This window comes from Octopus sinensis, linkage group LG10 (assembly GCF_006345805.1).
Source record: "Octopus sinensis linkage group LG10, ASM634580v1, whole genome shotgun sequence".
NCBI classification, from domain to species: domain Eukaryota; kingdom Metazoa; phylum Mollusca; class Cephalopoda; order Octopoda; family Octopodidae; genus Octopus; species Octopus sinensis.
Genome location: NC_043006.1, coordinates 23,876,910 through 23,893,938, shown reverse-complemented (window position 1 = coordinate 23,893,938; position 17,029 = coordinate 23,876,910). Strand labels below are relative to the sequence as shown.

Sequence of the window (17,029 nt, the reverse complement as noted above, 5' to 3'; positions counted from 1 at the left end):
CAAACAGGTGAAGGTTGATAACAGGAAGATTATTTGGCCATAAAATCTTGCCTCCTAATCTATTCCTATCCAAGTTATGCTTGCATACAACACCAGATGTTAAACACACACATGATTGATGCACAGTTTACACAGAGGCAGTTAAACTTATGTACATTTCTATTTAGTATTTACTTAACTAATTAATTCAACAGTGCATTAATTGCATTGTTAGTTCGTCCATTGTTATTGATGACCAAGGATAACACCTAGAACAACATAGTGCTGTGTGTCCATCTATGACCAGTCAGTCTGATGCATGTTTGGAAGACCCTACTGCATGTCAGGCACTGATGGTCTGTTGGACTGAACGCAAAGAATTGGCTCTAGCCTTGCGTAGTTCATGTTTTCTTCCCCCACCCCCTGCAATCCAGTTCTGTTTGTAAGAGGTGGCATCTCTGATGATGCAGCTATGCCAGGCAGGGCGGTCTTGTGCTTGTGTTTCCCAGGTGTTGGGGTTGACCTCAAAGCTCTTCAGGAAAGCTTTGATTGCGTTCTTGAAGCACTATTTCTGTCCATCTTGCTTGTGCAGAGAATCGTGTATCAGGCAATTGAATAAGATGGCATTATTAGATATTAGCTTCCACAAGGTTTACTTTGCCTTTCATCCTTTCAGGGTTGATAAATTAAATACCAGTTGCGTACTGGGGTCAATCTAATTGACTGGCCCCCTCCCCCCAAATTTCAGGCCTTGTGCCTATAATAGAAAGGAATATTAGATAGTGGCAGTATGGGGACTGACAAACAGAGAGAAATAGAGACACACTGCCATTTTATATTAATATATAATCTATCATCCTAGCAATGCATGCATGGGAAAACAGATGTAAAACAACACTTGCTCCACCACAGAGATTTGGCTGAGGTTGGTATTTACCTTTAGTCCACTTACTAATCTTCTATACAACCTGTATCTCCCACCTTTGGCATGCCTTCTGTTGCCACTTCTGCATTTAGCTACACATGTATATATGTGTGCTTGGCTATCTGTGTGTGTGTGTGTGTGTGTGTGTGTGTGTGTGTCTGTGTATCTCTGTGTTTGTGATGGGGGTTTCATTATCATCGTTGCTTTAATGTCCACTTTTCCATGCTTGTATTGGTCAGACAAAATTTGTTGAGTCAGATTTTCTATGCCAATCCTCACCTGGAAACAGGTGAGGCAATGTCTCTCCTTGATCAAACATTGAACCTCAGAAAAATAAAAGGATGCCGCTTATATGACAGTGACACTCATTTACAACTATCACACAATGTCAAGGCAATGAGACAGTAACACACACACACAATTATATACATATAACAACCTTATTTCAGTTTCCACCAACCAGATCCAATCACAAAACTTTGGTTGGCCGAAAGCTATAGTAGAAGACTAGCCCAGGGTGTCACAGAGTGGGATTGAACCAGAAACCACAAAATCACACCTGCACCTTAATATATATAGGGAGAGCTGTGTTTTTGTCTATGTTTGTGTGCATGTATGTAACCTTTGAAAATTTATATTTGGAATGGTTTGTTTTCTTTTGATATGACTTCACTTATTGGCACCTCTCACTTGCAATGGGATCGGTTGACACCTTTAATTTACAATGTCTTTTTCCTATTTTGGTTGCAAAAGATTTTTAATTTTATCTCTGAGAAGCCCTAACAGAAGTTTAATGAAGCTCTTGAAGAAATGTACCATTGTTATTGCTGGTAGTATGGCACAAAGGAAACCAAGACCTAGTCTTCAGTAATGTAATATTGCTAAAAAAAAAAGAGAAAAAAAAACATCCCTGAGGGTGATGATAACCATTTCTAATGTAAGCAGAAAGTCGCAAGTTTAGGGGTAAGGGTTTAGTTGACTAAATTGACCCCAGGTTTTGACTGGAACTACACACAAGACGTGCACATGCACACTTTATTTGTGGGTTACAAGGTTACTATTCCCATCCAAAATGGAAATGAGTACTAACATATGGCATGCTTGAACAATTGTGAAGATCTTTTCACATGAAACCACTGGTAGCCTTCTTGATCCACAAATAAAGAATATTTGTCCACCAGTGTGGTGTTGAGCACTCATTCTTACTGTTCGATATCAAAGTGTGTGTATGTATGTGTGTGTGTGTATATATATAGTAAACATAAACACTAGCTTATCTACAGTTTCCTGCCAACACTTGATGTATTCAATGTTGTTTATTTCATTGCAAGCTCTTTGCTATTGTACCTAGCCATTTCTGGCATCCTGTGAGTTGATGTGCCTTGATTCTCATGCATTTATGTTTATGTATATTATCTAGTCAACATTGATTGGTTTATCTGCACCTTAGCACCTAACTGTCTGTGTGCCTTGATGGAAAGAAATCCGGATTGAATACTAATAAATCTCTTTGATGTAAACATCACATTTCTCGTGTTTGAAAAATTATTTACCTGTTTCTTCTAACTTAAATAGATAACCAATATCAATATATATCTGTGTGAGTGTGTGTGTGTGTGTGTGCACGAACACTTATAATGGCTACACCTGGTGAAGTTGGTATGGTGTAAGTCTATTAACCAGAGACTCAACACTTTGTTTTCATCATCACTCACTGCTAATGTTCTGCATTTGTGATCTAGGCCAGTGCTCCGCAACCTTTCTTTCAATTGTGGTACACTTATATTCTTTTCAAAAATTCAGTGGCACACCTGAACTGAAAACATAACTAAAAGTATAGGGAAAAAAAAATTACATTCAGGTCACATTGCGGGACACCTAGCATCGTCTCATGGCACACCAGTGTGTTGCAGCATACCAGTTGCGGGGCACTGACCTTGGCCATCTACCTCTCCATCCATTTGTTTTCTCCACCCATTATTCCTGGGTGGGTTGTGGGTGTAGAGTACTCACTCATCTCTTCCAAAGGGTCCTAACAAAAACAGCTGTTATTACACTTTTCCTGTTGGATTCCCAAGCATGATGAACTGAAACCATGAATATTATCCAAACCCTTCATTCTTGGTTCAGCCCTGGGTCTCCTGCCACTTGACTTGGCTTAGAGAGTCTGACTTGCAGTTCTTCTCTGTGACATTTTAATTACATCCACAGCACCAGAGCTGTGACCTCTCAATATGGAAAAGTATCAGCTCAATCTGAGAGACAGCCCGACTCCCTGTTCTCTGCGCTATGCACCCTGTTCAATAAATGTTATTCCCGAGAATAGAATCGGTAGAATCCCATTTTGGCTGCTTGTATTTGCATTTGAGCTCTTTGTCATTACCCAGCATTCATTACCAGAGGTGAGGACACGCAAGAAAACTGAATAGGACACATGACTCTGATATGGCTCAGTTTGACTGGCTGTGTATATATACAGTGGCTGTGTATATTATATGTACTTGTACTTGTTTCAGTCATTTGACTGTGGCCATGCTGGAGCACCACCTTTAGACGAACAAATTGACCCCAGGACTTATTCTTTGTAAGCTTGGTACTTATTCTAGTCACTTTTGCTGAACCACTAAGTTATGGGGAAGTAAAAACACCAACATTGGTTGTCAAGTGATGTTGGAGGGGACAAACACAGACACAAACCTATCTGTCTGTCTGTCTGTCTACATATATGATGGGCTTCTTTCAGTTTCTGTCTACCGAATTCACTGACAAAGCTTTGGTTGGCTCGAGGCTAGAGTAGAAGACACTTGCCCAAGGTGTCACACAGTGGGACTGAACCTGGGACTATGTAGTTGGGAATCAAGCTTCTTACCACACAGCCACTACTGCGCTTTTATATATTTTATATATTCAGTAGCCGTGTATAAGCTGTGTATATTTAAATATACACCTTAACGATAGATACAACTAGTGCTGTAAGCAGCTATTCTTTGTAATGTTGTGATCAAGTTCTTCCCACAAATTTCATTTGGAGATGGATGGAAGTATTCTGCTAATCAGATTTGCCCAAGAACCACTGTGAAGATGAAGTCTTCAAGTACTGGCTTTGTTACCGCCAAAAAAGGGTCGATGGGATATGATAGTTGTGCAACTGGTGGGGTGGTGAAGGTGATTGGCTTTGGGTGACACTTCTGTGGGGATGACATTTTAAGAGGGAATAACTGTGCAATATGTTGTACCTTCTATGGGGCCCAGCGTGGGAAACAGACTTGGACTGCCCCAGGCAGCACACACTCTAGCTACACCATTGGGACATGGGACTTATTTTGGGATATGTATGCCCAAATGCTGTGTTAGGGTTTAGCATCTTTATTCTTAATAATTTATTTTCTTCTTGTCTTTTTCAGAAACTGGCTGAGTCTCGAGACTCTCTGCTGAAACAGATTGAACTCCTAAACACCCAGTATGAGCAGATACAAGAAGAACACTTCTCTTTATGGAGTAAGCGTTCGAAAAAACCGATGTCTTCATCTCCAAGAGCAAAGCGGAAATTTGACACCTTGCCTCAGGACATAGAGTCAGCGTCCCGAAGTCTGGTGGAAATCAGCCAAGCGAAGGGTTGTTTTGACAACGAAGAGAAAACCTGCACAAAGCTGGATTGCCAAGGCTACCGCAAACGTTACGAAATAGCCCTGAAAATTTTAACGGAGAAAGGACTCACTTCATTGGACAATATATCAGAAAAATCATCATTTGAAGTAGATTCTTTGGATGGTTCAGCAAGCATGGGAGACCAACCAAGAGAGGAGCTGTCCATGGAGCTCCAAGATGAATACAATGAACTCATGGAACGGACTGTTACTGAACCTGTGCTTAGTTCCACTTTCCAAAGGAAAAGCAGTCCTGAGCTGCAATGCCCCAACTGTATCAGTTTAGCAGAAGAGAGACTGTCTTTGAAAAAACGTCTAAGTACTCAACTTGAACTTTTTGGTAAAGAACGCTTCCATCTTCTGAGTCGGTGTGAGAACCTCTCCAATGAACTGGAGAATGTCCAACTGACTCGGGACCAGCTGCAGACCGAGTTGAATATCACAAAGGAAGTCCAACGGGGACAAGACAGACATCCGTCTGAGGTGGAGCTGACAGATATTAAAGTGAAACTAGCCAACACTGAAGACCAAGTAGTGTTCTATCAGAATAAACTAAGTCAGTCTGAGGTTGAGCATCAGGAGTTGAAATCAAAGATAAACGAGCTGTTTGTAAAAGTGATTGACCAGCAGCATTATATTAATAATCTTGAAGAAGAATATTCTAGATCTCGTGATGGCTGGAACCACAAAGGAACAATGACCTCTATGGACAATGGTAAAATTGAGTTGGCTCCTGTAGGGGGCCGTCGTCATTCAGAACCAAATAACAATGTCCGTGACGTAGATCATGAAATGGAACATCATCATCCAATACCACAACATTTGTCTCAGTCCAGCAATAACATTTCCTTAGAATCCAATTTCGCCAACATTCCACAGATGCCAAGTCTGAAATCCCCCAAATCTGATCGTGAGACATCCCCAGATTCTTTGAATAAGTCCTCACTGTCTGATAATTCAAGTCCGGCAGGGGATAGAGACAATTGGATTAACTATCATTCAGAGCATTCGAATAGAAATAACTCCAGTCCAGCCCTGAACCAAAGTGATAGATACAGTGACAGCCTTGCGTCTCCGCCCAAATTAACCAGATCGACACAGTCTAGTCCGTCTTTGTTGTTACTGAATAAAGAATTTCGTGAGTCTGAAAAAATCCTGTCTGAGTTTCAACTAGATCAAGGAGACTTCTTATTTGTTCAAGACAAACAAATTGAACTTATTGATGAGATAGCGGAGTTGAAACGGTCACTTTTACAAAGTAAAGAGGACCATGTCAAAGAGATAGCCACCATAAAGGAGAAAATTGACCGCTTTAAAAAAGTGAAAGGACTTTGTGATACTCAGAATTTGTTAGATATTTTGGACAGCACTGATACCATTTCTCTTTCTGTTGATGTTGTTGACCTTCGAGAAAAAGTTTCATTGCTTCGAGAAACCTGTAACAGATTGACAGAAGACAACAAGGATCTGCAGAAGAAGCTGTATAATCAAGAGTGTCTTGTGATGAAGGCGAAAATGCTACAGACGAATCCGAAACATTCTGTGACTGCTGAAGATTTAGAGACATCTTTTGGCAGCCAACTATTGCTACTTCAGAAACATCGTGATGAGCTTGCTGACAAACTCAGTGAAGAAAGACTACTTGAGAACCAATTCACAGAAGTTGTAGCAGCCAAAACCAGCCTTGATGAGCATCTCCATCGAGAGAAGGAACATGTCCAGCAACTGACTGAAAAAGTACAGATAGCTGAGGCTGAATTGTCCAGCAAGAAGGCTGAGTGTGATTATATGTTGCAGCAGCAGTTGCGGCTGGAAGAACTCATCAGAGACAAGGAGGAGGTGGAAAAACAACTGATGTCGGAGAAGTTCATCCTTGAATCCCAACTGACACAGACAAACTATGAACTGGAGACAAAAGAGAGACATCTTCGGGACATAGAACAACGCGTAAACAAATGTGCCAGCGAGATCAGTCCAGAGACAGGTGTCACTGCTGGCAATGACAATCAACTAAATGATATAGAACTGCAAGAGAAGTTTACACAAGAACTTAACGAAGCCAAATTAGTTATTGAGAAACAGAACATTGACAGGTTGGAAGCTCTGCGCAAGGACATGGACGAACATCACAAGCGTGCTGTGGAGTACCTACGCCAGCAACTGCGCAGCGACTTCAGCATGCGGGAATCCCGCCTTGAGGAACATCATTCAGCTCATGTTGCCAGTCTTCATTCCATCCACGCAGAACAGGTGCAGCATTCTTGTTCTTAATATTCTTGTTTCTATCTCTCTAACCAAATTCTTCTCTTGTCATTTCTCATCTATAATAATTCTTTTGTCTAATTTTTTACATTCTCTTTGTTATTTTATTTTATTTTTAATGTTTGAAAAAAAACGAATATATTTTCATTTACTTTATGTTATTAATTTTGTTGTTGTTTAGTATTATTAATACTTTTGTTAGGGCAATTGATTATAGAATTGGTAGAGCAGCGGACAAAATGCTTCATTTTATTTAGTCCCTCCCTTTCACATCTTGAATTCAAAATCGTTTGCCATAGCTGTCATTGACTTTCATCTTTTTAGGGTTGATAAAATAAGTACCAGTCATGTTTTGGGGTCAATTAATCTATTATGCATCTCCTTCAAAATATGTGGCTTTGTGCTTGCAACAGAAATTTGTTCTCGCTTCTGGCCTTCCATATCTGCTGATGTGCTGGCATTGAGAGGAACCAGTCTAGTTGAGCTCTTGCTTAAGGACTTCTCAAACCTGTCACAGTATTTGCTGGATGCTGAAGGAACCACTTTTTTCTAATGACAAGAGGTATGATTTGAACTTAGAATCCACAGAGCTGAAACAAATTCTACGATTCATCCATCCTTATCTCTTGACTGTCTCTTCATTTATCAACCCTAACTGATGAAGTCAAACCTGTTTGAATTTAATCTCAGAACAACAAAAGCCAAAATGAATTCCTACCATTCTTACGACTCTGCCGACTTGATAGGATATTTTATTTTTTAAACATTTACTTGCAGGTAGGTGGACTTGTACACTTTTCAGTTTGTTTTACTTTTTTTATTGGAACACTTTTCTATAATTTTTATTCTGCATTTATAGATTTTTGCTGGGTTAATGTAATAAGAATATCAATGGATATAACTCTGTGTGTGTGTGTGTGTGTGTGTGTGTGTGTGTGTGTGTGTGCATGCGTAATCCCTTGCTAGCATGGGGAAAAGCCCACTTAAACACACACACACACACATACACAATCACTTTATCAATCAGACTATCAGATGTTGTTATACATCGCTGGTCACAGTGTGCTTCCTTGTATTGTGGTAGCTTTCAAATGATGCCACTCCACTTAGTTAGGCTGGCAGGACAGCATGACCCCTGCACAGAGTGCCAGTCTGTCATAAGGTTATCTCTTAACAGCCGAGTGCACTGGAGCAATGTAAAATGAAGTGTTTTGTTCAAGAATGCAGTCTGGGAATTGGAACCATGGTGTTACATTCTTGAGTGCACAACTTGGTGACAGTCTTCTAATTTGAACTTATAAACTTGTGGTTAGTAAACTAGCATTTAAACTCACAAATATTGGGTTTTATATGTGTATGCTTGTGTGTGTCTCTGTGTGTGTGTGTGTGCGTGCGTGCGTGCGTGCATGCATGCATATATGTATGTTTGGAGAGATTTGTTGTTCTGTTTTTTATATATATTTTTAATATATAATTAGTGGTTTTTAATTTAAGAAAATTTTCCTTCAAATATTGTGATTTTCTAAAAAAATGTTTTTGTCTCACTTTTCTAGTTTCTGTTCATTTCCCACTATTTCCTTCCTTGTCTCTCCTTTTCCAACTGAGGTAACCATATATCTTCCCTACAGCAAGACACCTGTTTCTCTCTCTCTATCATACTTGTAACTTCTCATTACCTGACATAAAGATACCTCCCTGAATACTTCACCCTTCCCATTTGAGGGGTTCTTGTCTCTTGAATTACTTGGTAATCTCAGTGCTGCTGGTGCCATGTAAAATGCACCCAGTACACTCTGTAAAGTGGTTGGCATTAGGAAGGGCATTTAGCTGTAGAAACGATCCAAAGCTTGACACAATCCTCTGGTTCATCTATTCCTGTTTTACTGTCTAACACATGTCAGCATATAAAACAGGCATTAAATGATGATGGTGATGATATTTCTTTTATTAAGCTGTAAATAATACCAAGGTTGAGAGATTCCTGTGTTGCACTTGTCTAACTTGGTTTGATAAATGCAGTGCATGAAACTCTGTCCTTGTAGCTTTAGAACCAGCAGTTAAATAGTATATATTAGGATAATATAAACACAAATGCACGCACGCACACTAATCAGATGGAAACTATAGTAAATCAATTACAATCAAATGTAAACCGTAGTTATGGTCCCTGTACCAGTGGCACGTAAAAAGCCCCATCTGAACGTGGTCGATGCCAACCTTCTTGCCCTGACTGGCTTCCGTGCAGGTGGTATGTAAGAAGCACCATCCGAACGTGGCCGATGCCAGCCCTCTCTGTCCTACCCATGCTAGCATGGAAAGTGGACGTTAAACGATGATGATGATGCTTGCATATGTTATATGCATTCAATATCTGCTTGTAATAAAGTGTATTGTAAATAATTGCTACATAATTAAATCCTTACCAGTGTTTTACAGTGATAATTTGTGATCTCCAGAGTTAGAAAGAAAAATAGTGGATAGTTTGAAATGTTTGTGGTCATGTGATAAATGATGTCAGATTGGTACAGTTAACTGTCTATGACTCAGCAGAAGGTCCTGGCTGTGCATTACTCAGGGTAGATGTTATCCTGAATATGTAGCTACCCAGCTTCACTTGTTTTCCTGCAGTACTTTTACTGACCAGTCTTGCATGTCAAAACCATAGAACATCTGTGCTGACTCACAAGATTTACTGACCAGTTTGTCTAACTGACTAGATGTCAGGATAGCATCTTTCTAGACAAACTAGTTCTACTACTTCCCTGATAATCATAAGACTTCTGTTCATGTTTTTAGGATGGTTGATTTGGTAATTGTATTTCTTTCTTGATATCAGTTGTGTATTATTTTACCTTGTTTTAGTATTTTGCCATCCTGTTAAATGTTGTTTTATTGGAGCACAGAGCACAGATATTAAGAATGGATCAGAGAGTTGCAGCTTCTGCCTTAATGAGAAGCTCCACATTATTCACCACCTAAACCCCTTTTGTTACTGTATGTGTTTTGAGATGCTCTGTGTTTCTTTCAATTAATTTTAAATATAACAAAGAATTTAGTAAAATAACTTAGTTATCAATTAAGCTAGTGTTAGGAACATAAATTATGACTAAGGTTTGGTGGAAGATTTTAATTCAAAACTTAGGAAAACATGACATTTGTACTACAGAGCCAGAGACGGTTTCAGCCAGGTTGGTATTGAAAGGGTTAAACTAATTTGCTGGACGATTGTTGACTTTAGCTCTCGTGTGATCTTCTTGAAAATACAGAGATTCTGATTTACATGAAGCCATTTCTTTTGAAGTTGCTGTTGTGTTTAGTTGGCATGACATGTGATTCCTATTTATCCTTTTTTTTACTCTTTTACTTGTTTCAGTCATTTGACTGTGACCATACTGGAGCACCACCTTTAGTTGAATAAATTGACCCCAGGACTTATTCTTTGTAAGCTTAGTACTTATTCTGTCGGGCTCTTTTTGCCGAACCGCTAAGTGACGGGGATGTAAACACATCAACATCGGTTGTCAAATGATGGCGGGGGTGGCAAACACAGACACAAACAACAAACACATACATATATATACTCTTTTACTCTTTTCAGTCATTTGACTGTGGCCATGCTGGAGCACCACCTTTAGTCGAGCAAATCGACCCCAGGACTTATTCTTTGTAAGCCTAGTACTTATTCTATCAGTCTCTTTTGCCGAACCGCTAAGTTACAGGGACGTAAACACACCAGCATCAGTTGTCAAGCGATGTTGGAGGGACAAACACAGACACACAAACACATACACACACATACATATATATACATATATATGACCGGCTTCTTTCAGTTTCCGTCTACCAAATCCACTCACAAGGCTTTGGTCAGCCTGAGGCTATAGTAGAAGACACTTGCCCAAGGTGCCACGCAGTGGGACTGAATCCAGAACCATGTGGTCGGTAAGCAAGCTACTTACCACATAGCCACTCCTGCACCTTTATATATACATATATATGCGACAGACTTCTTTCAGTTTCCATCTACCAAATCCACTCACAAGGCCCGATGCTAGAGTAGAAGACACTTGCCCAAGGTACCATGCAATGGGACTGAACCCAGAACCATGTGGTTAGGAAGCAAGCTTCTTACCACATAGCCACTCCTGCACCTTATAACCACTCCTACACATAAAACAAACATATATTGGATTTTACCCCTAAGAGTGGAATAAGCACATTTTTGTTTTTGTATCACAAAATACATCTCTCCCTCTCTCCACGTCTTGTTCTTCCTCTCTATCTTTAATAGTAATAATAATGATTCCAAGTTTTGATATATGGCCAGAAAGCTAGTTAATTACATTGACCCTAATTCTTTACTTGTACTTTCAACCCTGGAAGAATAAAAAGGAAAGTTGACCTCAGCAGAATTTGAAATTAGAATGTAAAGAGGTAGAAAAACACAACTAAGGACTTAGTCCAATGTGCTAATGATTCTGCCAGCTCACTGCTTTAATATGATGATGATGATGTTGATGATAATAATAATAATAATGATAATAATAATAATAGTCGAGACGAAGAGTGCGATTTGATTGCAATAGATATTTTATTGGTTGAACGTTATTTCAACAGTAAGTTCAAAATAAGAAGTGATGAAAATTCAAAATTATAGAAATTTAAATTCAAAGTATGAATGAGAGCAATAAGCGTCCACACGTTGATGGAATGATATCATCAGTCTTTAATGTTCAATTTTATAACAGGTGAAAAGAAAAAGACAAAAAAAAGAGGAAAGAAAAAGGAAATGAAGAATATTTAATCAAACAATTTTGTATAAATTTGATGATATTCTCCTGTCATTTTATTCATTCCTCCAGGGTGTGATGTTAATAACCCACAAACATATTTCTCCTCATACATTCCGAGAAGTGAAAATGAAGCACATTCAGAATATTTTCTGAGAATATACACTTTCAAGTCTTCTTCAAATTTGCAGCCATTTGAAACAAAATGTTCAGCAAGTTCTGTCGAACTACTGTTATTGTGGCTGACGTCGAATCTGTGCCCATTAAACCTTTCGTTTAATTGTTCTGTTGTACAACCAACATAAATCAAGTTGTGTTTCGTACATTCTGCAGCGTACACCAAATGGGAATCTTTATATGTTCCACCTTCTGTATAAATCATAACATTTCTGTTATGATTTCTGATAGAATTCACTTGACTCATGTTGTTGCACAATGAACAGGGCTTACCTCTCTTGTTGCTGGTTTTCATGGTACAGCGTGCAGAAACTCCAATGTTCATTTTTTGGAGTCAAAAATAGAGTTAAAATATAATAATAATAATAATAATAATAATTAATAATAATAATAATAATCCTTTCTACTAAAGGCACAAGGCCTGAAATTTTGGTGGAGGGGACTAGTTGATTACATCAACCCAGTGTTTCACTAGTACTTAATTTATCGAACCCCAGAAGGATAAAAGGCAAAATCGACCATGCTGAAGTTTGAACTCAGAACATGAAAATGGGTGAAATGCCACTAAGTATTTTACCCTGTGTGCTAACGATTCGGCCAGTGTGCTGCCTTATATAACAATAATAATAATGATAGCAATAACCAGCATCCTTATGTGCACAAGGCCTGGAATTTTAGGGAGTGGGCTAGTTGATTAAATTGATCCAAGTGTTCATCTGATCCTTATTTCATCATTCCTGAAAGGATGAAAGGCAGTGGATCTTGGCAGAATCCAGGCCAGTATGACATGCACAAGCACCCAATGAGAAATGACTTGGATCGAAATGAACTATCCCAGCCCATTCCAGCATCGAAAATAAGCACGATGATGATGTGAATCACCTCATTGTCTCTCTTCAGAAGGATGTTTTCTGAGTCTGTGAAATAAGTTTCATTATGTGGACAGATGGAGTTATCCTCTCCTAGTTACTTCCCTTGGCAAACTATCGCCTGAGTTGTTTGTGAATTACATCTTCCTCAAACTATAACAGTTACGTATCGGTGACTCATTTTTGTGTCGGTTACACGTGGCTTTGAAATGATTTTGTCAATGCACCAATTTGAATTTCAAATTTTACCGAATTTCCAAAGCAGACATTGGTGCTCAGCACAGTTCTCTGTCTCCTTAGTTCCTGCCAATTGTCCAACCTATGGCAGCATGGAAGACTTGACATTAAACGATGATGATGTCAATAGATATTTAATAATATTGTGCTTGAAAGTAAAGATTACTGAATGCATAAAACAGATTCAATATAATTTTATTTATCAAGTTCCACACATGCACAGAGCAGGTACCATGTTGTTCCATTTGTATATACCAGTGATTCTCAACCAGCGTCTATAAATCCCTTGGGAATCTATATAAGATTATTGATGTTATAATGTGATAATTTCCTTATTATAATCTCACCATTACTATTCTGCTACTCATCACTCTCTGGCTGCACCCGGTCACTCCCATCCTTTCTTCTAAAAGGTGAGTAGTCATGGAGCTCTTTACAGTGAGAAACCTGTTCTGCTCTGGCCCTTTCTCTCAGGTTTTTGCTCCTCATCTCGACAGGATTTAAGAAGTCTCTGTGTAAAGGGAGGTAATTGGACATTGCAAAGGATTAGACCAGCAGTTTACTACTTTTGTCACCCACTGCACCCATGCTGTCCACGCCACATCCTCCAACAACCCCCAGATACTTCTAAATAAAAAGAATAAGAAAAATTTCCCAAGTGCAGAAGTATAAATTTTAGAGTCAAGACAACCCTCCAGTCATTGACAGTTAATCAGCAGAGATGGCCACCTTTTGAAGGTCCATGCAAAATTGCGATCCTTTTACTATGATGTATGCTTCTGTGTGCACATGTGCACACACACACTGTGTGGTCTACCCCAACTTGGTCTTAGTTGATACCTCAGAGTTGGATTACTCATCTATTTATGGGGTAGGTACTACTGCAAGGTGCCTCTTGTCAACAAACTCAGTACTGGTGCCCTGGGGTGGCTGGCTCTGATTGTCCAGCTGTTGGTGGGTGCCACAGGATGGTTCTGTCTAATTAGTTTCAGGAAGGTATTACTGGGCAGCTCTAATTGTCTAGCTGTGACCACAGGTGGTTCTCTTCATCTAGATGTAGGTATGTGCTACAGGCTGATCCAGTCTGTCTTGTTATGGGTAGGTACCACAAGGTAACTCTATTTATGGCTCTAGATTTGTATCACTGGGTGGATCTCTTTGCTGTCAATAGATACCAAAGGGTGGACATATCAAATTAGTTTTTGCTATGTACCACAGTCAAGCTTAGTTTAAAAAGCTCAAGGGGCGTACTCCAATTGTGACCCAGTTCATCTAATCTTAATTAGGCACAAAAAAGTTGTCAGTTCATCTGATTTTAGAGAGGTACCACAAGGTAAACTTAGTCAATGTTGTAACATTGAGTGTTTGATTCACATGTACTGAGTATAATTCTTCTCATGAGAAAAAGTTGCTGTGTGATATGTAGACTGATAGTTGGGTAAAAAAAATCCCCCAAAAACAGACACTCCCATCAGTTACGCTGACGAGGGTTCCAGTTGATCACTGGAACAGTCTGCTTGTGAACATGAAAGTGACTCTTCATTCCACAGATGTGCATACCTTTAACGTAGTTCTCAAGGGGTTTCAGTATGACACAGAATGTGACAAAGCTGGCTCTTTGAATTACTGGTAGAATTTATTTTTGCCAGCTGAAAAACAAGGTCATGCTCAAGGACACAATTCGCTGGCAGGAATTGAACTCACAACCTTATGATTGTGAGCCAAATGCTCCCAAACCACTAAGTTACTTGATTCACTGATAGTTGGGTAGAAACTTGGAGATGGCTAATTAAGACTGGAGATCAGCACCAACCAAAGAGTCTGCAAGAATATGTGAAGGGCGAGTAAGATAACTTTGAGGAACAAATTGGAGCAATGCCGTTCTAGACATTGCGATGTCATATAGAATGTCTCTGTCCTAATCTAATTGTCTTGTTTTGAATGCTTTGTATTTAAGGAGGGATTAAGGGCCCGAGGAGATTTAGCATAATCCCTTGATGTATGTGTTTTCTATGTTGCTGTTGTTGGTTAACCCATCTCTGCTCTGATTCATCTTCCCATCTTTTCATAGTTTATCATCATCATCATTGTTTAATGTCTGTTTTCCATGCTAGCATGGGTTGGACAGTTCAGCTGGAGCCTGGGAAGCCAAGAGGCTGTACCAGGCTCCAGTCTGATCTGGCAGTGTTTCTACAGCTGGATGCCTTTCCTAATGCCAACCACTCCGAGAGTGTAGTGGGTGCTTTTTTACATGCCACCGGCACAGGGGGCTGGCATCGACCACGATTGGACGGTGCTTTTTATGTGTCACTGGCACGGGAGCCAGTTAAGGCAGCGCTGGCCTCTAATATGTCCTTCTGTAATTTACACTTTGATTTGGTTGCTATTACAAGCAAGTCAAGTCACCACATAGAGGCTATGTTCTTGTTTGATCTGTTGTATGTTATTTTTGTGCTGTAGTTGGGGTTTGACTTAGCCTTACCTTGCAAACCTTTTGTTACCTGGCAGATTGCTTCAGTTATGTTCCCACTATGTTTAGTTCTTTATCTGCTTACTTGGGAAATTGTCATCCTCTCTGGGGTTGAGCTGAAGCGAAAAAAAGCTAAACAAAATAAAAATAAAATATACATGTAGCCTATACCAGTGTTGCTTAACCAACCCATTGAAAAGGTACCTTTGAATCGTTGGGTGGCACACCATGCTTGAGGAGACCTGTTGAGTCAAGTAAAATCAAAATCAAAATCACAATCAAAACTGGAAATTGTAGTTGTGGCCGATGCCAGTGCCACCTGACTGGCTCTCGTGCTGGTGGCACACAGTAAGCACTATTCATGCGTGGGTCATTTCCAGTGGCGCCTGACTGGCTCCCTGTGCAGGTAGCACATAAAAAGCACCATCCAAATGTGGCCCTTGCTGCCTGACTGGCTTCCATGCCGGGGGCATGTAAAAAGCACCCACTACACTCTCGGAGTGGTTGGTATTAGGAAGGGCATCCAGCTTTGGAAATCTTGCCAAATCAGATTGGAGCCTGGTGCAGCCTTCTGGGTTGCCAGTTCCCAGTCAAACTGTCTAACCCACGCCAGCATGGAAAATGGACGTTAAATGATGATGATGATGATGACATGGAAGATATCGAAGGTATCAAAGAATACTTACCATAACAATAATGTTAAGTGTCCAAATGTTGAGGTGAAAAATAAATAAAGAAAAATAAATGTTTGTTAAGTCCTAAGTCATGGAACTGGTGCTTAGCTGCTCTGATCTCTTGAACTTAAATGGAAGAAAGATAAGGGGCAGGTGTGGATGTGTAGTAAGAAGTCTGCTTCTCAATCACATGGATGTGGGTTCAGTCTCAAGAACTCCAAAACCATGACTGTATGATCGCAAAACAGGTCACACCTTTACAGGGGGAATAGTATGAGGGACGAAACAGAACTGATGGTGTGGTCAGTGCTGTGGCTATAATAGAAGAAGACACTTGCCTAAAGTGCCACACAGTGAGACTGAACCTGAACCCATGTGGTTGGAAATCAAGCTTCTTATCACACAGCCACATCCTGTAATCTTCTCAAAAACTATTCCAAAAATGTGGTCCATTGTTCAATATCTTCTTCAATGTTCTGTTTGCTTACACTCTGCTCTCATATTTTTCATGTCTGTGCTTGTGTTTTCTCTACCTACAAAAGATAGTGTGACAAATAAAGACACTGTTTAAAATTTCAGTTAGAAAAATATATACCTTTAATTAATTTACCTGTGTCTTGTGAAGATTTGCATCCATGTGTGTGCATATAAATTCTTGCATAGATTGGATGAACCCTCTCCAATGTGTTATCTTGTTTCTTTCCCTTGACATCTTTTTTGTGTGATCCAGCTTCCTTGGATTGGCCTTCCCTACATCTTCCCATGTCTTCCCTGGTCTTCCTCTTGCATTGGACCTTTCCACACAAATCTGCTGGTATTTCTTCACCCTCCCATCATCCTCCTTACCCATCACATGTCTCTACCAGAACAGTCATCACACTTGTACACCACAGCTGGTTTTTCCTATGCTCAAATTTTTTCTCTCAGCTCATCTCTGCCTTATTGTTGATGTAAATTCATGGGTCAAACCCAGCAGATCGTGCTCACCTTTTCCTTTCC

General features: G+C 39.7%; 1 protein-coding gene across 10 annotated transcripts in view; it reads left to right on the top strand.

Moving 5' to 3' along the window:
- LOC118760840 (golgin subfamily B member 1-like) overlaps nt 1-17,029 on the top strand; it is a 276,733-nt gene that overhangs the window by 90,670 nt on the left and 169,034 nt on the right. For 8 of the 10 annotated variants that reach the window (XM_036506355.1, XM_036506353.1, XM_036506349.1 and 5 more), the window contains exons 11-12: nt 842-904; nt 4,309-6,801. In XM_036506355.1, coding sequence (XP_036362248.1) covers nt 842-904; nt 4,309-6,801 — 2,556 coding nt within the window. The remainder of the gene's footprint in view (nt 1-841; nt 905-4,308; nt 6,802-17,029) is intronic. The other 2 variants (XM_036506357.1, XM_036506354.1) reach the window with 1 other exon arrangement.